The following is a 20873-nucleotide window of genomic DNA, read 5'->3' as shown; positions in this document are numbered from 1 at the left end:
TGCTTAAGAGTTTTCTGCTTGATAACCTTTTGTATTAGTTAAGCAAATTAATACTTGAGATGGGAGAACCAAATTAAGGGAATCTTTTGCTAAGCCACTAACATCCGCCTACCACACAGCAAAAAGCACAGGCACGGGATGCACCTCTTTGAAATATCTTCCTTTCTGTGGAAGTTTAGGGGGCTGGGACAGTTGCAAGTATAGTTTTTGGGGGTGAACTTGTTATGCACAGAGAATTATTTTGGGGCAGTGGTGTAGTTTGCAGGGTGTTCAGGCTTTTGAGAGAGGTAATGGTATAGATTACATTATAAGAATATTTGATAATGCATTTAGTGCCGATCATGGTGCTTAAAAATAGGTGCCCCTCTATAGATTATCTTCTTAGGGCCTGATATTCAGCGTTTTTGCTGACCGCTGCTGGCATTAAACCCAGAAATTCAATGCTTTGCCATGTCTGGGCTTCAGCATTGAATTTACAGGTTTATGGAGCCGGCTAACGCTTAGTTGGTTAAATGCAATATTCAGTACTTAACCAGCTATAGGTTACCACGTAAAGACAGGGACAACTTTTATGTGGTTAACCTAGCTGAATATCAGCACTTAACTAGCTAAGTGGTGACTCCGTCCCCAGAACACCCCCAAAATAACCGGTTTTCAGTTTGGCACTAACTGTATATTTTTAGCACTGCTAGTCAGTTAAGTGCTAGTGAAAATGGCTGGTTAGACCCAGACAATTTAACCAGCCATGAGCCATTTCTGGCTGGTTAAATCGCTTTGAATATTGATCCCTGAGATGACAATTCTATAACTGGGTGGCTCCATTTAGGTGCCCTGAGGCCACATGGTAGTTGCCTATTCTAAGGAATTCAAATGTAACCCAACATCAGTACATCTAAAATTTAGGCATCTCAAGTTACACCAGCCCTAGAGCTAGTGTCAGTGCAAGCACTTAAATGCAGCACAATATTCTGTAATTTAGTCCTGCCCATATCCTGCCTCTGTAAATGTCCCCCTTGCAAATAAATACCTGCTCTGTAAGTGAAGCGCGTATTTGTAGAATAGAGCTTAGGAGCCCTGCTCGCACTTACACAGGTATGCGCACTCATATGTAAACAAATGCTTGCATTCTAAATGTTTATGCATGTAAAGCATGAATAAATGTGGATGCCTAGGTGATAGAACTGCCTTTATTATATTTTAAGGCCCACTAATTTATTTATTTATTTGTTACATTTGTTTCCCACATTTTCCCACCAATTTGCAGGCTCAATGTGGCTTACATTATGCCGTAATGGCGATCGCCATTTCCGGATAGAGAAATACAAGTGGTATTGCATTAAGGTGCATAAATGGTAAAGTAGAATACACAGTGGTATTGCATTGCACACTCATGAATACACATTCCTATTAAATTTGCTTATTATTGGACTTTGATATACTGCATTATCTGTCTTGCAATTCGGTGCATATCATACAATAAAAATTTCAGTGGAGCAGGAAAGGAACACCATTTCATTATAGGAAAGGCAGTCATTCATACCTAGGGAGAAGACTGTAAAGAAGAGAAGGGGTTGGGGCAGGATAGTCCCGGACAGCATCAGGTGCCAGAGTACCTCAGAGCCGAAAAAGTGGGTCTTAAACAAAACCATAAATCTAGAAAACATTTGTTCAGTACATATAGTAGGGGGGGGGAGGTCATTCTTCTGGCATGGTGCACCCCCCCCCCCCACAAGAAACTGAGTAGTTAGTTGATGCTAGTTGAGCGGGGGAGGGGGCACCATTCAATGGGTGTCCAGAAAGCTGAGTATATGCTTTAATACCTATATTTTGGTTTAAGAAAATGTTGAAGAGAAGAGGGGATAGAATGGATCCCATGATACTCTACTGGCAATAAAGTGTTGTGATGAGGTAGAGAAAAGTGATATTACTGCGAATGAACGTCCATGAAGGAAAGATGCAAACCAACTGAGACTGAGCCATCAAGGCCTATTTCAGAGAGATGGGTTAGGAGGGGAGAGTGATCAACAAGGTTGAAAGCTGATGATAGATCTAAAGAAATGAGAAAGATAATTTCATAGTTATCTAAAGAGGAGTGGAGGTCACTCTAGGCAAGTGATTAGAGTCTCTGGGCTGTTGTTGGTGTGGAATCTCACCTGAAGAGGATGTAAAATGGACCTACTTTCATCATAAGCTGACAATTGGGAGAAAACTGTCCCCCTCATTCTACACTGTGTCCGGAATAAAAGTGAGCCCCCTAAACATTTCCCAACAACAACCACAAACCTGCACCGAATTAAACTTTTACATGCACAAAGCAACATCTATTTCAGTGGCTTTGACATAGGCAACTTAAAAGTCACTTGAGCTAAGTGTCCTCTTATAAAAGTACCTCCTTTCTACCATAATGTGCATACGCTTGAAAATACAGAAGTACACCCATTGTTGTAATCCCTGTTCTAACTCTGCACCTGAGAATGCCTCTGCTAACTGTACATAAATATATATTGGCAGTGGATCAACAAGCATACTTTTACTTGCATGAAGTGTGCACTGTTTTCAATGATATACTGAAAATGTCTGAAATGGCTTTGGAAAGTGCCTTCCCCATGATATAGCGTAGAAATTAGCTTAGTTTATCTTTTAACATTTATTTAATCTACAGTAGGTCCAGGTAGATAGCTATAAAAAAAGTAAAAAAAACAGAGAAAAATTCCGGTTAATATAAAAAGCAACAACAACAACAACAAAAAACATCCACAGGGAAAGGGAAATGGGACTTGACATACCGCCTTTCTGTGGTTTTTGCAACTACATTCAAAGCGGTTTACATGGTATATTCAGGTACTTATTTGTACCAGGTACAATAGAGGGTTAAGTGACTTGCCCAGAGTCACAAGGAGCTGCAGTGGGAATTGAACTCAGTTCCCCAGGAAACCTGATGCATTCTTTTACAGTCACTCCCAGATACCATCGAGTCTCAAGAGGAATCTAGAACCTCCTTTACAAAAGCCTTAATAAATGAGTTTTCAACAGCTTGCTACATTTTTTGCAAAACATTTCTGCCTGAATCAAAAAAAGAAGCTGATTCCAAAGTGCTGGGGCAAACCAAAAGAAAGGACTATCCTATGTTGCTACCAGATGAGCCGTAGCAGGGGCAGGAAGTCCTAACTTATGGGCGGCCACAGGTCTAAGATATCTTTAGTTTTATTGCATTTGATATACCACCTATATGTTCATATTAAGACAGTTCACAAAGTACAAAAAAAACCCCATATCGCATGTCACATAAACTGAACATCACATAGAGCAAATAAGGAGGTAGGAGAGACTACAACAGAAAGAGGCAAAAGAAGGGGCAGGAGGTCAGGGGTTATAATGCAGCCAGGCCAACACTGCTAAAAGCGCATGGGTTCCATCATGGAAAGTTCCATATGACTGCTTCAGCTCTACTATTCTGTTCCCCTCCCTCCCACACCTAAAGCAAGACCAAAGATACCGAATTTAAAAAGCTGATCAGAGGATTTAAGCCAAAGATATAGAGGCATTGAATTCCAGATAGTTAGGGCCAAATTGAAAAGGGCAGCATACTGAGTAGATTGGAGACTGGCTTTTTGTTAACTGATGGGATAGATAAGTAACCAGCCTGTGAAGTCCTAAGGGCGTGGGCCAAGATGGAAGATGTCATAAAATTAGCGATAAATGCTAGTGATGAAGAGTAAAAGGCTCAGTGAGTGAGTGAGAATACAAATTTTGAAATGAGCACAATATTTAATTGGAAGCCAGTGTTGTTCTTTAGAGGTAGGGTACATGATCATACCTTTTAGCATTATAAAGTAATCTGACAGCAGTATTTGGGACTAGTGGAACATGTTTAATCTGGAACAATTTAGCACCTAACACAATGGAATTACAATAATCCATTTGATTAAGAACTAAATTATGGATTAAGGTCTTCAGATTCTTAGTAATCACAAAAGGCCAAACTCAATGGCCAAAGCCAGTCACTGCTATTGAATGTCCAGGTACTAGCCAACCAGCTGATATTCAGCCTTCCTACCCAAAGTCCCTTATTTTGGTTCTGCAGTTTTAATTTGTGTTTAATTTATTGATCAATCATTTTATTTTTAATGAATGAAGATTAAGGGCCTCTTTTACTAAACTGTGCTAGCGATCCCTGGTGCAGCAATGCTGACAAAGCTAATGGGAATCGCTAGTGCGGTCTGGTAAAAAAGGACCTAAGTAAGTTGTTGTAGGTTTTTATTGTTATTTCATGTTGAGCATTGTAATGGGAAAGTGGGTAAGAAATTCCCCTTCCCTCCAGGTTTCCCTAATCCTTCCGTCCATTCCTACTCTTCCCCAATATCTCTTGTAGGTTTTTCTGCTGTATTAGCTTTAGTTTACTGCATTGGCGTCTGCTTCTGTGGTCTGTTGTAAGCTACATTGAGCCTGACACTGTTGGGAAACTGTGGGGTACAAATGAGATAAATAAATAAACCAATTGATTTGCCATATGCACTTTTAAAATAGTATTTACAATAACATAGTTTGCTTATTAGGTGTTTATGCTAACATTGGGGTCCTTTTACTAAGGTGTGCTGAGAAATGACTTGCGGTAGTGTAGGCGTGGGTTTTGGGTGTGTGCCAATCCATTTTCAGCGTGCCTGTAAAAAAGGCCTTTTTAAAATTTTTGCTGAAAATGGATGTGCGGCAAAATCAAAATTGCCGCACTTCCATTTTGAGTCTGAGACCTTACCGCCAGCCATTGACCTAGCGGTAAAGACTCATGCGATAACTGAGCGGTAATGACCTACTTGCATCAAGTGCCACTTGGTGCGCATCCGATATGCATGTCCGAAAATAAAAATTCTTTTTCAGGTGCGCGTATCGGACACACACCAAAAATAAAATTACCGCAAGAGCCACATGGTAGTGGTGCGGTAACTCCATTTTGGTGTGCGTTGGTGCACGTAGACACTTACGCGGCTTAGTAAAAGGGCCCCATTGTATTATATCTCTGGTATTTGAATTCCAGTGCTGTTAAATGTTTATATTTTTGATACTGTTTCACGGTAATTCTATTATTAAGTTTCAATTAACTGTTTTCAAGTTTACCATTGTATTTATGTTTATTCTTGGTTATTTTACTATTGTTATGCTGTTAACAAAATTGTAAGTTTTATGTTAAACTGTACCTGCTGTACACTGCCTTGGGTGAATCTCTTCAAAAAGGCGGTTAATAAAGCCCAATAAACAAAATGACTCAGTACTATGAGCCTTTTATCCTGATTACAAATTTACTAATAATGAAAAATAAAATAGTGCATTCTACTTCAGTGGAAGAAGCAAAAACTAAATACTCTTGACTCATTTATTGATTGAATATAAACTGAAGAATCACCCCTACAAAACCACTTGATAAACCTACATGAGTCTTTCACCGTGTTACCACCTCTAGAGCAAACAGTACAGACAATCTGACACCCTTATTATAATGGAGTGTACATAATTTGGAACAGACAGAAAGGACAAGAAATAAGGCTCCCAGGAATGAGAACAAAATGAACAAATCATCTGGGACCCATTTACTAAAGGCTTTCTTACAATTTGGGTCTATAAGAAACATGCTTAGTAAACAGGGCCCACAATTTTGTGACGAAAAAAATAGTGTTACTGGGGTGGAATTTGAGGAGAGGGATGTACAGCACTTCATCCAAACCAACCACACCCTCTAAGATTTACAAATAAGACAGGGGAAGAAAAGAGAGGCTAGGAAATTCATAGCAGTGTAGCACAGAAGTCAAACAGTAGGTTGGCCCTGGGAGGACAGGGGGAAAGGGTAGACCAAGCAAACACCTGGTTCTGTTTGACTGAACTGCGATTCAAAGGAGTTAAGGAAGCATCTAAGAATTAGGACAGGCATTCCTAGAAAATAAGGAATTGAGTTGAGAGGCCTGATTGCGACAAAAACCGAGCCAAATCATCAGAGAATAGCAGAAAGGCTCATAAGTTAGAAAAAGTAATTAAGACTGCATTTGTGGGCTGACTAGCATTCCAAATGTTCTCTAACCAGCTAACTTTCTTCCCTATCCTCATTCCTCGGAGTAACTAAAGATTGAATTTGACTTATGCCTTTTTCAGTTGTTTCTCAAGGCAAGTTACATTCAGGTACACAAGCTGTTTTCCTCTTTCTATTGGACGCACAATCTATGAGTTTATATCTGAGGCAAAGTGACTTGCCACAGTGGGAACTGAACCTGGCTTCCCTAGTTCTCAGCCTGTTGCTCTATTAAGTTACTCCTAATGAACAGTTATTTGTAAGAATTTGCAAAGCAAAACCTTTGGGTTCAGTTTATGTTCTTTTCATTTTTTTTTGTTACATTTGTACCCCATACTTTCCCACTCATGGCAGGCTCAATGCAGCTTACATATTATATACAGGTACTTATTTGTACCTGGGGCAATGGAGGGTTAAGTGACTTGCCCAGAGTCACAAGGAGCTGCCTGTGCCTGAAATGGGAATTGAACTCAGTTCCTCAGGACCAGAGTCCACCACCCTAACCACTAGGCCACTCCTCCTAATCAATTGGATCATTCAACTTCATTAAACTCAATGGCCTTTTCTAACAAGTTTTAATCCAATTGTATTTATGTATTTATTAAAATGTATTAACTGCCTTTATTAAGAGATTCACCCAAAGTAGTGTACAACTTGCCACAGAGGCGATGGCACTCCAAGGCACAAAATATGGTATGAAGACTCCATGGCACCCAAAAAAGGTGAAAGGGCACAAACAGTGGCACCGTGAAAGGGGCAAAGTGGTACAAACCATGGAATAAAGACCCCAAGGCACAGGAAGAGGAACAAAACAGCACCAACACTGGCAGGAAGATCCAAAAGCAACAGGAGAGGGGTAAAGCAGCACCAAGGGGATTAGCTCAGGGTCCAAGGTTTCTTGGAAAATGAGCCCATCTGAGGGATGAATGGAGGAGTGTCTAAGTGTCCGTGTGGACAGATTTTCCCAACAGATGGCAAGAGCATGCTTTCTGTTGCACTGCCAAAATCCTAAAATCATATGAAACCACTCAGGGTCACGCCATTGAAAGGAAGATTGAGATGCAGTTTAAACATTAATCTGTACTGTTTTCAAGGGTCACAAAGGAGCTTCTAGGAGAACTGTAGCATATGAAATCAATACCTAATTGAACCTAAATTAGCACTTTCCCGTAGTGTTTCCTTTATGCCATTTAAATGATCTTTTACCTATCATCTGCCTCCTTCACAATTCTTGATTTTATGTACTTTTCTTTGTTCTATTTTTATTATGAATATGTATTACCTTTTTTAACTATGTAAGCCACATTGAGACTGCAAATAAGTGGGAAAATGTGGGATATAAATGTGCCAAATAAATAAATTAATAAATCAATACATAAATAAAGAGTAGCATGAAGAACCCAAAGCACAGGGAGAAGGATATTGGCAGGAAGATCCTAAGGATGGTATTCAGTGGGGAATTATCCCCAAATATTTGGCCATTGGGTAGATCAGCATTCTAAATGCCATACTCAAGGTCTCCTTAAGTACCTGGGTGCACAAATTTGTTAGCTTAGGATCCTGAAAACCTGGCTGGCTAGGTGCGACTTCAGGAGAAGGTTGAAAAACACTGCCTTAGAAAGACGTCAGTGCTGCTGGCCTACCACCTCACTGGAAGGAAAAATCTGGAGTAACTTGGGAAGCTTCTATTACTTTTCTGCAGTGCAGAATGAAGACCCAGCCTACGATCAGCACTCTTCCTTCAACCTAACTAAAATGCTATTGTTTCTGGAAATGATACAGCATACCAGTCTTCAAAAGTTGGCTCATTAGCTTTCCTCTAATGATGGCCTTCCAACATTACATGTGGATCCTCAAGCACTATAAATTGGCTCCACACGTCATATTTGTTTTACAGAACTTCCCATCAACTTCCTTGGAGGCTGACACTGCTGCTTCTGGAACTGGGGCTGAGGGCAGAGCAGAAAATCAAAGACCAAGGGCATTATTCATGCACTCTACTAACTTATCTATGGAATGCTCTTGTCCCTGTCAATACCACTTCCTACATCCTCACCATACAAAGACCAATTTTCATAGAGTGCCATGGTAGCCAACAGGATGTCCAGGTTGGGAGGCATGCGTAATTCCCTGAGGTTTTGGTAAAATACATACAGAAATGCTGGAAAATTTAAGTGCAAGTGCTGGCACATCTATCAGGAGCAAACATTTAGTAAGAAATGTATTCAAAGAGTGTTCATTATTCAGAGTTTTGAAATGCAAATGCTGATTTTGCAATCTGCACAGACAAATGCTAGCGTGTACACCTGTAAATGCTAGGTTTTACAAAACGGACATACAGGAACAGCAGATTAAAGTATCAAGCAAAAATTTTTGAGGTGGTTCAAACACCAAAGAGGAAAACACAATAGCCCCCTCAATCATTCATGCAAACCACAAGTTCAAATATGCATTTAGCAGACACACCTGTCTTGAGTTAGGTGTAAATGCTGAATTCTTGTCTTTGTATTTTAGTTTTTTTGTTTGTTTGTTTTGTTTTTGTTATGTATGTGACTATTAACTTTGCAAGAAACATACTTTTCTGGCTCTCCCAAAGGACATCTAAAGCATGCCACCTTTGAAACTTTGGTACTGAGGACACTAGCAGCTTTCTATTATAACTAGTTACACATGTTGGTAATTTCTAGGTGGAAATGCTCTGCCAACCTTCTAAAATGATCTATTTACCATGCTAACAGCTAGATCTTCCAGACCTTCCTCAGCTATGAAACTTTCAGTATCTCACGCTTTTGATGGAAATTTCTCACATGATGTTTCATCAGATTCTGCATCTGCCAAACCCCCGCTCCATACACTTCTCAGCAGAGAACAGGGTATTCTTCCTACTCTGTTCTTCTGATAATGGTGTTACCTGCTGCTCTTCACTTGCCCTTCCTCCTTGCACTGCCTCTCTAATCTTTTGCCACTTTGCGGAGAAGGGAGTAAACTGGTCTTTCACATTTCCAATGGAAGCTCAGCTGTTGGTACTCTCCTCTTAAAGAAATCTATCTTCAGTTTGGGTGGTGGACCCCCACCTCTTCCTCCCAGGCCTGTTGTCACCAGCCTCAACCTTCTCACCTGTTCAGGTGTAGCTGCAGCAGAGTGACACAATAAAATATTTTCAAACTTTTGTATTTTATTATGGTTTTTTTAAGTTTATTTATATATTTTTTCATTTCACTAGCCTTTATTCATTTTTTCATGTTTCCTACCCTCCTGGGGCTACTTTCTAACTAGAAAAAATGGCAAAATGATATAGCTTTGAACAAAGTAAATATAATCCACCATCAGATAGCATACTTCTAGATACAAAATGTGTTCAATCTGCAAATAATGCTCAGAAAATTCACACGAGATAGAAAACGGAGGGAAAATTAAACAACCTTTAAGTGCCACATTCTCCTTATGGTTTAGCATATTGGACCAAAGAATCATGGGTAAGAGGTTGAAAAAGTGTACAGTACTTAAGGGCCAGCAATAGGGTAAGTTTTCAGGATACCCCTAACGAATATGCATGAGAGAGATTTGCATACAATGGTGATAATAGCTTCTGTAAGACATTTAGCCTTATTGTTTATTAGCGCACATAACCAACGGTCTTTTTAAAGACCATCTCCTTTTTACTGTGGAACTTAGGATTTCACCTTTTGATGTTTTTATTCTGAGCTTGTACAAAGACTCCTGATGCAGGCCTTCCGGCTAAAACACAACGTTGTGTTGAGTCGTTTTTGATTTTTTTTTTATAAACCTTGTTTTAAACTCAAGACATTGTGAGCTCCAGTCTCTGGAACGCGTGGCCTCTGTTCCCACTTTTCTCCTTGCTGTGATAATAGGCATGCAAATTTCTATCTGGCCTGTTGGCAGCCCTCGAGGACAGAGAGTGAAAACCAAGGGATTAGTGAGCCCCTAAGTGCTATACCGTAAATACCGGTACATCTTACATGACATCTATTTTATAGGTAGGCATACACATGGCTGACGTCCAGAAATTGCATGAGCCATTGTAAACGCTCACATCTAACTGCACATGCTTATACTGTATATACCCAGGTATACTTCCTCAGCACTGATTGCCCCAATGAGGGTAACTTTATATGGGTATTTTCAAGCATGTTTGAGAGCATATACATGAAAATGCCACTTGTAAAGGTAGCTCGGTCTGATATATATTCACTACAGATGAGACTGAATTTAAGCACAGGTGTATACTCACAATATATAGTCGGTACAATTGGTTCACTTTCCATCTGACTGACAGGATTCTCTGCCACGCAGCTGTAATTCCCAATGTCATCTTTCCTGACAGGAGCAATAAAGAGCATGTCATTGGTCGAAGAAAAGCTGTATGAGGGGCTGACACTCACTGGTTGCCCATTTTTCATCCACTGATAAGTTATCCTGGTGCCGTTTCTCACGGAACAGATTATCGTGATATTCCCAACATGCTCCACGGCCCCAGATAATGGCTCACTTCGAACGACTGGCTTTGAGACGGGTACTGCAACAGAAAAAAAAAAGATTCAATAATCCACATTAGTAAATCTAGCCCTAGTTAGTCAAAATTTAGACAGGTTAAATGTAAATTTGCACATCTAAGTTGGAAAGCTATGTACCTGATTAGTTTTTGAAGTTTCCCTTAAAAAAATTGGACCATCACTGCCACATAGATTTTATTGCCCACGTACCAAACAGGTACACAATGCAGGGTAAAAAGTGCACTGATATTTTAAAACAAAATCTCAGGAAGTAGTTCAGTCTCCCTGCTCTAGCCCTTGCTCTGTTTCTCTGCCCTGCAGAAGGACTTAAACATTTAGTTACTCTTTTTGTGTACATTATTGTGACAAGTTTAACCATCCAAAAATATGTCACTATAATGTACTGACCTCACTGAGTGTAATTTAATAACAGGTCTCATAACTTGTGTGGAAGATAAGCATCTAAATTCTTCATATTTTATAATGGGAATGCATGTCCATTAGAGCCATTAGAGAATTATTTGTCTCCCCCTCTCCTGGAAAGCTCCTGCAGAAAGTTATATTTGCTCTGAGATATGTACAACTTTCCCATGTTATTTCAGGTGGTGAAGTGTATACTTCATAAATATAAATATAATAGAAACCCCCACCCAAACCCCACTCCAGGAACACCTCCACTCAGGTCAGAGAAACTTATCCTTAGAAGAGTCCCTAAACACAGCACCCAACAGCAGAGGTTGTGTTCTTCAGAGCCCTAAACAGGCACACACATTCAATAAGAAACATAAGAATCAGTCACCCAAAATTGCAGGAACAACTTAATGCAGTCATATTTTACAGACCACCAGGCAACTGGCGAGACTGCCAAACACATTTCACGGACTTTATCTCGAAAACCTGTATCTCTTCCTCTAATCTCATCATAATAGGAGATATTAACCTATACATGGAAGATCTCACCAAAACAAGCACCCAAGATTGCAAAGAGTTCTTACAACTATGGGATTTACAAGGACCAAGTACACAACCAACACACAAAAAAGGACATACATTAGACATCATAACACATAAATTTGACCACGACGCAAACCTTACACTAACATACACTAAATGGTCACCTACACTGTGGTCAGACCATTACAAAGCACATATTACCCTCCAATGGAGAATGAAAGACTCACCTAACAAACAAATACGAAAGACTTACACCACAAGAGGAAAAATCGATCCGGTTAAATTCTGGCAACAGATCTACAACGACGAATGGACAATAAAAACAGACACAATCCAATTCCTCTCAGAATGGGATAACAGATGTAAATTAATACTAGATAACATTGCCCCAATCCAAACCAGAACCTCGCACAGAAAGAACTCAATACCATGGTTCAACGAAGAACTGAAAAAACTCAAAACACAAGTCAGGAAACTAGAACGTGCGTGGAACAAAAAGAATGACGAGCCCACACTTAATGCTTGGAAGCAACTCCAAAGGAAATATAAATATACCATAAGACAAACCAAAAGACAATACTACAAAACTGAAATTGGACCGAATTATAAAGACACACACAAACTCTTCCAACTCGTGAATAAACTACTGGACACCACTCCAGTCACCAACAACAGCAAAGACACACCAGGAGCTGACGACTTGGCGAAGTACTTCAAGGAGAAAATCATACAACTGCGACTCAAAATACCCGCCAGCCCCATCGAATACACCACACTCCTAGATTGCCTAGACCCAGACCCTGGAATTTATCCAGTCGACAGGATCTGGACCGAATTCACAATACTACCGGAAGCTCTTATCTCGCAAACACTTAAAAGATTCGCTAAATCTCACTGCAAATTAGACATATGCCCAAACAACCACATGAAGTCGGCCCCTCAACAATTTATAACGGACCTAACAAACCACGGGAGAAAGGTAATATTTTACTCACCCCTATACCCAAGGATGCAAAGAAAAATGCTAATGAACTAACGAACTATAGACCAGTAGCATCTATTCCCTTAATTACCAAAATAACAGAAGGCTTGGTAACCAATCAACTCACGGATTATCTAGACATGTTTTCAATTTTACACGACTCCCAGTCAGGATTTTGCTCTAATCACAGCACTGAAACCGTACTAGTCACGCTCATGACCAAACTCAAACAACTGATAGCAAACGGCAATAATATTCTACTGTTACAATTCGACATGTCAAGCGCATTTGACATGGTTGACCATGAAATTTTACTACACATCCTCGAATACTTCGGAATCGGAGGTAACATCCTCAATTGGTTCAAGGGGTTCCTAACCTCACGCTCATATCAAGTGACATCAAATTCGACCACATCAGCTACATGGACACCTGAATGCGGAGTTCCACAGGGATCCCCCCTCTCACCAACCATATTTAACCTAATGATGACGCCCTTGGCCAAACTACTATCGAATCAGAACCTAAACCCATATATATACGTTGATGATGTAACGATCTTCATACCATTCAAACAAGATCTAAGAGAAATCTCCAATGAAATCACGCAAAGCCTACACATCATGAATTCCTGGGCAGATGCATTTCAGCTGAAACTTAATGCAGAGAAAACCCAATGTCTAGTACTCACCTCGCAATACAATAAGAATAAATTTACCACTATTAACACACCGAAACTAAATCTACCAGTTTCGGACACCCTAAAAATTCTTGGAGTCACCATTGATCGACACCTAACACTTGAGAACCATGTGAAAAACATAACTAAAAAGATGTTTCATTCAATGTGGAAACTAAAAAGAGTTAGAGCATTCTTTCCAAGGACTGTCTTCCGCAATCTGGTAAAATCATTGGTACTCAGCCATCTGGACTACTGTAACTCACTCTACGCCGGTTGCAAAGAGCAAATACTTAAAAAACTCCAGACGGCCCAGAACACGGCAGCCAGACTAATATTTGGCTCATCAAAATACGAAAGCGCAAAACCCCTACGAGAAAAACTACACTGGCTCTCACTAAAAGAACGCATCACATTCAAACTCTGCACCCTAGTCCATATAATAATCCATGGTAACGCCCCAGCCTACATGTCAGACTTAATAGAATTACCAGCCAGGAACTCAAAAAAATCTTATCGCACATTCCTTAATCTTCATCCTCCCAAGTGTAAAGGTCTGAAATACAAATTGATGCACGCATCTACCTTTTCCTATACGAGCACGCAGCTCTGGAACGCGTTGCCACGGAACCTGAAAACGGCTTATGAACTGACCAATTTCCAAAAACTACTGAAAACCTATCTCTTCGACAAGATATATCACAAAGATCAACATGTGTAACTGTACTATCTTTAAAACTTCCAGAATTGTCTTTCAATGTCTGCTACTTTAACACTATTATGTATTTCACCACCATGTAACACTTAAACCTCTGTGAACCAAATGTGTATTCTCTTCTACTGCCAGTATCCATGATGAATTGTAAGCCACATGGAGCCTGCAAAGAGGTGGGATAATGTGGGATACAAATGCAATAAATAAAAAATAAATAAATAATAAAGGTAGCAGGAACATACAGAAATTGTCCCATACCCAAGCATCTCCCCTGCCCTTCCATACCCCCAACCCCTTAATATAAAGCCTGGCATCTCCCCTGCCCCTTCTCTATACCCCACCCTCACTTAGCCCGGCATCTCCCCTGCCCCTTCTCTATACCCCACCCTCTCATAGCCCAGCATCCCCCCTGCCATTCTATTCCACCATCCCCACAGTCCAGCATCAATTCTGCTTTTCTAAGCCCCCCTCCCCAGCATCGACTCTGCCCTTCCCACACTACCACCACCACAGCCCATCATCAACCCCTCTCCCCGAAGCCCAAGCACAAGAAGTTGTTATTTTTTTATTTTAACCTGGGAAGCAGGCACTAGCAGTGGTGGAGAGGAGGCCTGAGCTGAATACAGGCAATAGCAATGCCTGCGGGCCATGGGGGAGGCTTCCTTTAGCAGCACCTTCAAACTTCGGCAAAAAAACACTGCAATGGCTGCCGATTTCTGGGGCTGTGAGACTAAGGCTGGGCTCTGGGGCTGTGATTTCTTTTTTTTTTTTTAACTCTTTATTTATAAATTTTTCATTTACATCAAGCGATATAAAATTCAGCAATATCAGAAAAAGTAAAATAAGGAAATAAACATTACATCATTATTTATAGAAAATAGTATTTCAAATTTGTCCACAATAAATTGAATCAAGATACTAGGAAATAAAATATTAGCAATAAACAAAATTATTTAAACGGAAGGGACGTAACAGATATCTGCAGCCAACTAAACAGCATTCCTAACTAGGGAGGCAAAACTCCAGGTAAATTAGCACTCTCCTTGGAATCAATAAATTCTAATAACTTCGAGGGGGTAAAGAATATGTAATTAACAGATTCAAAGGTAATATAACATTTGCAGGGAAATTTAAGCAAAAAAGTAGCACCCAACTTAAGAACTCTATTTTTATAAATCAGAAAATCTTTCCTCCTCTTCTGCGTACTCCTTGCCAAATCTGGAAAAATTTGTATCCTTTGACCCAGGAAGATATCATTCAAATGGCGAAAATAAAGTCTCAAAACATTATTTCTGTCCATTTCTAATGCAAAAGTCACAATAAGTGTTGTTCTCTCTATGATAACTTCCAGAGAGTTCTCTAGAAATTCTGTCAAGTTTAAGTCTGGTGTAATTAATGTTTGCTCTTTTGGAAGTTTAGGAACACCCGTAATATACTGGGTTCTCGTTATGGGGGGATAACCCTCCATTGAGATTCCCAGTATTTGAGTAAAATATCTTTTAAGCATGTCTATAGCTGCTACTAAGGGTGATTTTGGAAAATTAATTAACCTTAAGTTATTCCTTCGAGCATTATTTTCCAAATTTTCCAATTTCTTTTCCTGAATTTCTTTTTCTTTAATTAAGGAAAACGTTAGATTTTGAAGTTTTTCAACTTCAACTTCCATCTTCAAGACTTTTTCTTTCTGTTCTTGTAAATTATTAGACAGGTTTTCACTAGTCTGTTTTAATTCCTTAATTTCTCCATTAATGGAAGTGTTCATCTGGAGTAATGTGCTATTAACCCCTTGAATTGCATCCCATAATGAATTCATAGTCACCACTGTAGGTCTCTGTATTCCACCGTTGTTCCCGGTAGTGAAGCTTCGGGGAGCAGGGGCCTCGACCTGCAATTGCTCCTGCATTGCTGTTTCTTTCCCCGGAGTTGAAGTGCCCGAAGGTCCTCCTCCCAACGGCGTTGCGAATAGCATTTCCAACTGCTGTGGTCCCTCAGGCAATCTTTCGCTTCCGGGTTGTGGAGGGACAGTGTGAGAAGGAGGGCTCAGCGTCACTCCTTCAATGCTGCGGTCCGTATCCAAAAAGGTCGAACCCGTCGAAGCAGTCATCCGCTCGCCATGGGTCCCAATTCCAAAGACCTCCAAAGTCGGCTGTCGAGAGGTTGGCGTCGTCGGTGGAATCGTGGAGGTAGAAACCACCGTCTTCCCCTTTCTCTTCCCCATTTTAAAAACAGAGAAAAAAAGAATTCCCTCGTTAGTCTAACAATGGGTCTCAGGAGCTTAGGAACACACATCCGTTACTGATGCCATCTTGATTCGGGGGCGTGGGGGGCTGTGATTTCTGGTGGCTCTTCAGTGCGGGCTGAGGTTGTTGCAGCTCTTCAGTGAGGGCTCAGTATGTGATGGCTCAGCACAGCTCTGACACTGAGTCACAAGGGGATGGCGGGCAGGAGCCAACATGCAGGGGCACACAGGGGCAGGCGCCAGCATCGCTGACAATAATCGGAGCCACAAGGCAGGCACAGTAAACAGCTGCAGTATCCATCAGACTAGTACAGGCTCAATACCCTCCAACTGTCCCTTCTCTGCTCTCCACTTCATTCATGTAGTTTCTGGACAACTGGTTCATTCTTAACATTTGTGACCCACATAGAACTATATGTGGTAATTGCGGGATACAAGACCTGTATAAGTAAAGTTTTGGTCTAGACCTGTTTTAATCATGACTAAGTCACAAAAAGGTGCCCTATATGACCAGAGGACCACAGAGAGATTAAGATATGACCCCTCTTACTCCTCCAGTGGTCACTGACCCCTTCCCATCCCCTAAAAATGTGAACCCCCCCCCCCCAGTACATATCAGCCACTATGACATCTTCAGATGTTATGGCCAGTCCTATTAGAGCAGCAAAGGGGACCCAGGCCCATATACTACTCTGTTACACTTGTGGTGGAAAGTGTGAGCCCTCCAAAACCCACCAAAAACCTACTGTACCCAACTGTACACCACTACAATAGCTATTATGGCTGCAGGTGTCACCTAGATGTGGTTATAGTAGGTTTTTAGTGGGTTTTGGAGAGCTCCCCATACAATGTAAGGGGGTAACGGGCGAGATGTGTACCTGGGACCTTTTATGTGAAGACCTGCTGTGCCCCCTAGGGTGCCCAACTGCTGTGCTGGGGTGTCTGTGTGGCCAGGCTACTAAGAATGATGGTCTCTCATACGTCCCAATGGCTTGCTTTGTGCGCTTTTCCCTTGGACTCTTTTTTTTCGAAAATGGTCACAACTGAAAAACGTACTGAACACAAACTCCAATATTCAGCACTATTTAACCCGCCAGGAATGACTCCTTGTCGGTTAAATAGCGCTTAACCGGCTATCCACGAATATTCAGTGGGAGATAGCCAGTTATCTCCCACTGAATATTGCCAGCCAGTTCTTAGCGGCTAACCGGTTATATCGTGCAATATAACCGGTTATCTGCTAATATTCAGCACATCGCCAGCTAAGTTTGGAGACCAAATCAGGTTGCCGAAATAGCAGGTCTATCCTTGGCCAGTTTAAACTTAACCAGCCAGCGCTGAATATTGGCTTGGCTGGTTACATTTAAACCAGCCAAAATTAAACTGGATTTTCAATGCCAGTCACCAGAAATGGCCCAGCATTGAATATCCAGTCTCACCACTGAATTCAGGATTTAGCCAGGATGCCTTGTGTGGTCTGAATGTTGGCTCCAAAACATCTAGGAACTGGCCATTTTCAAAACAAACAGACTTTTTCTGGTTTGAAAATTGCTATGTTCACCACCTGATTTTTGGACGATTTCAGCAACATGTCCAAAATTGGATTTCTACATCATATCAAAAATGTCCCTCAAAATGATAGAAAAACCAATGTGTAATTATTATTGCAAAATAATGAAGGGAAGTACTGTTTCTTTATCTGTTCCTATGTACTTGCATCTTAGAAATGAAATCTACATTTTCATGTAGAGATAAAAACATTCTTACACTAAAATTATAGTCTTGTTTCATTAACTGAAACGTGAAAACCCTTATGTTAAACTTTAGCTACCGTAAAGTTCATAATAAACTTCTAACACACACTTTAGCTATAACAAACTGATTTTCTCTACTGTGAATTTTGCACAATACTTGTTCTGGTAGGCCAATTCTGCTGCAACAAAACCAGTTTGATGACTTGGCTTCCAGCCTGTCTGGTAATGAGTGGAATCACTGTTTTGTTGACATGAACTTCATCTGCAATTTTTAAGGCTTTAATTCATTCCTTTAGTGCAGGGGTCCTCAAATCAGGTCCACAACCCAGCTTGGTTTTCAGGATTTCCATAATGAATATATATGAGATCTACTTACATGCAATGGTAGCAGTGAATGCAAATGGATCTCATTCATATTCATTGTGAAAATCCTGAAAACCAGGCTGGTTTGTGGGCCTCGAATTTTGATGCAGCATTTAATGGACTGTGGCATTGCGGGATCTGTATTGGCTTGGTTCAAATTGTATTTTACTGAAAGGAGAATGTAAGTTTGTGTGGGTGATAAATTGTCTACTATGAGATCTGTGCAATGTGAAGAGCCCCAAGGCTCGGCTCTGTCCAGGATATTGTTTAATGTTTATATGGCTCCAGTTTGTAGGATATTAAAGGAGTTTGGAGTGGCATTCCGCATTTATGCGGATGACATTAAAATTTTTCTCCTGTTGACAGAGCTGGTGCCTGTTATAGTTAATCGGTTATGAGCAATTTTAGAAGGGATACATCAGTGGATATTTCAGAATAGTTTATCCTTTATTATTGTTGGTGACTACAGAATCAACAGTGTCTTTTTCATCTGAAGTGTTAATAGCTGATGTTGTGATTCCTGTGTCTTCAGTTGTGAAAAATTTGGGAGTATTGATTGATACTACACTGTCTTTTTCATCTCAGTTATGTTGTGCAGTGAAAAGATCATTCTATAAATTACATCTACTAAGTAAATTACATCCACTGCCTGCTGTACGTATACAGGCATTGTAGGTAGTGATGAAGTTGACAGTACGTTTGTTATAAGGGCTGTCAAAATACGAACATGCCACACCTTGTTACCAGAAATTAAGCACGATAGAATTAAATACAAGTTGTTGATGATGGTTCATTATTGTGTGCATCATGATTCCTCCTAGTGACTGTCTTCATCTTCGTTGCCCACAGTGGGTGCTTCATTTGGACAATACATGTTGTCGACAGTTCCGGACTTCCACTTGATTCGTTTAGGAGAGATAAGGAGGCACATTTTTTTCTGGACCAACAGAGTGGAATATGTTACCTGGAACTCTCAGGATACAGAAGAATTCAGGTTGTTTAAGAAACTGCTGAAGCAGCACTTGTTGGTAAAGGTTAAACAGTGACCTAGGCAGTTGAAGGACACATTGTGGCAATCTGATTTTTTTGTCATGTCTTTATAGAGTTGTGTTGTATTAGATGGTTTATATTTGCTTAATCTTTTATTAGTATTAGAACTTTTTTCCTTTTCTGGAGATAGGTTTTAAAACAAACACATTCCACAGGTTTTAAACTTTAAGCCCACCCACCCCAAGACTGACACTTCCTAAATAAATTTCCTAACTATTCTACTTATTGCAAATTAACTCCACCCAAATTACAACTGCCTCTGGTTGCCTACGTATGGCTGAGGAGTAAAGTTAATCTTGCACAGTATTAACCCCATCATATCATACCTGTTCATTCCCATTCCAACAAACAGGATGACTTTTATTCTCTGTAATAATTGTGGTGTTTCAGTTTCAAGGCCAATTATCTGGAAACTTAAGGCTTGTCCTGTCTGTCATCAGCTTGCTAGTTTAAAACAGGAGCTCAGTAAGGTAAAACAGGAATTAGATGCACTTAAAGCAGCTTCTAAGACTACACAAAACCATGCAGCACAGAATCAAGCCAAATTCACACCACTGCCTCCAAGGATAAAACCAACTAGGAATAGATGGTTCACAGTAGGCTCAGGCAGACTTCGCTATGTGCACCAGAGGCATCCGCCCTCACAAGTGTTGCCCCTACAGAATTCTTTTGCTCCATTACAGCATGGTGATGATCCTGAAAATAGAACTGAGGCAGAAGAGAAAGAAATGAAGTTGGAACAAAAGGATATGAAGGTACCCAAAGAGAAAAGACAACCCCAAATCACAAATGTTAAAGCACATACCAGGAAATGTACATGGAAAGCGATGGCCACAAATGCTCGCAGTCTAAGCAATAAAGTTCACGACCTTCAAGCCCTGATGTTGGAGGCAGACTTAGACATTGTTGCAATCACGGAGATGTGGCTAAATGGTTCCCATGAATGGGATGCAAACATACCAGGCTATAATCTGTTTAGGAAGGATAGAGAGAGTCGTAAAGGTGGAGGAGTAGCTCTATATGTGAGAAATGATATCACGGCGACCGAAATGACAGGGACCTGGGGAAAGGAAGCAGCGATATGGATCACCTTAAAAAGAGAGGATAGAACCTCTATACACGTGGGTGTTGTCTACAGACCTCCGAAACAATTGGAGGAACTAGATAAAGACCTGATCGCAGATATTCAAAAGTTGGGAAACAAGAGAGAGGTGCTGTTGCTGGGAGATTTCAATCTGCCGGATGTAGATTGGAAGGTTCCGTCTGCGGAATCGGAAAGAAGTAGAGAGATCGTGGATGCTTTACAAAGTGGTTTGCTCAGACAAATGGTGACAGAACCCACGAGGGAGGGAGCGACTCTGGATCTGGTGCTCACAAATGGGGATAGCATGTCAAATATCTGAGTGGGTGCCCACCTGGGCAGCAGTGACCATCAAAGGGTTTGGTTTGATATTACAGTACATGTGGAGAGCGGCCACTCAAAACTCAAAGTTCTGGATTTCAAGCGTGCTGACTTTAGTAAAATGGGGGAATACCTGAGGAAGGAGATGATGGGCTGGGAGGAAATA

At 40.6% G+C, this 20873-nt stretch overlaps 1 protein-coding gene across 1 annotated transcript in view; it reads right to left on the bottom strand.

Annotated features, from left to right (window-relative positions):
* The window catches only part of HEPACAM2 (HEPACAM family member 2), a 144180-nt gene that overhangs the window by 62588 nt on the left and 60719 nt on the right, over window positions 1-20873 (bottom strand). Inside the window, 1 exon segment of the mRNA XM_030200453.1 lies at window positions 10308-10592. Coding sequence (XP_030056313.1) covers window positions 10308-10592 — 285 coding nt within the window.

Source organism: Microcaecilia unicolor, chromosome 1 (genome assembly GCF_901765095.1).
Source record: "Microcaecilia unicolor chromosome 1, aMicUni1.1, whole genome shotgun sequence".
Classification (NCBI taxonomy): Eukaryota; Metazoa; Chordata; class Amphibia; order Gymnophiona; family Siphonopidae; genus Microcaecilia; species Microcaecilia unicolor.
Note: the sequence above shows the minus strand (reverse complement) of the source record. Positions and strands in the feature narration are given on the sequence as shown.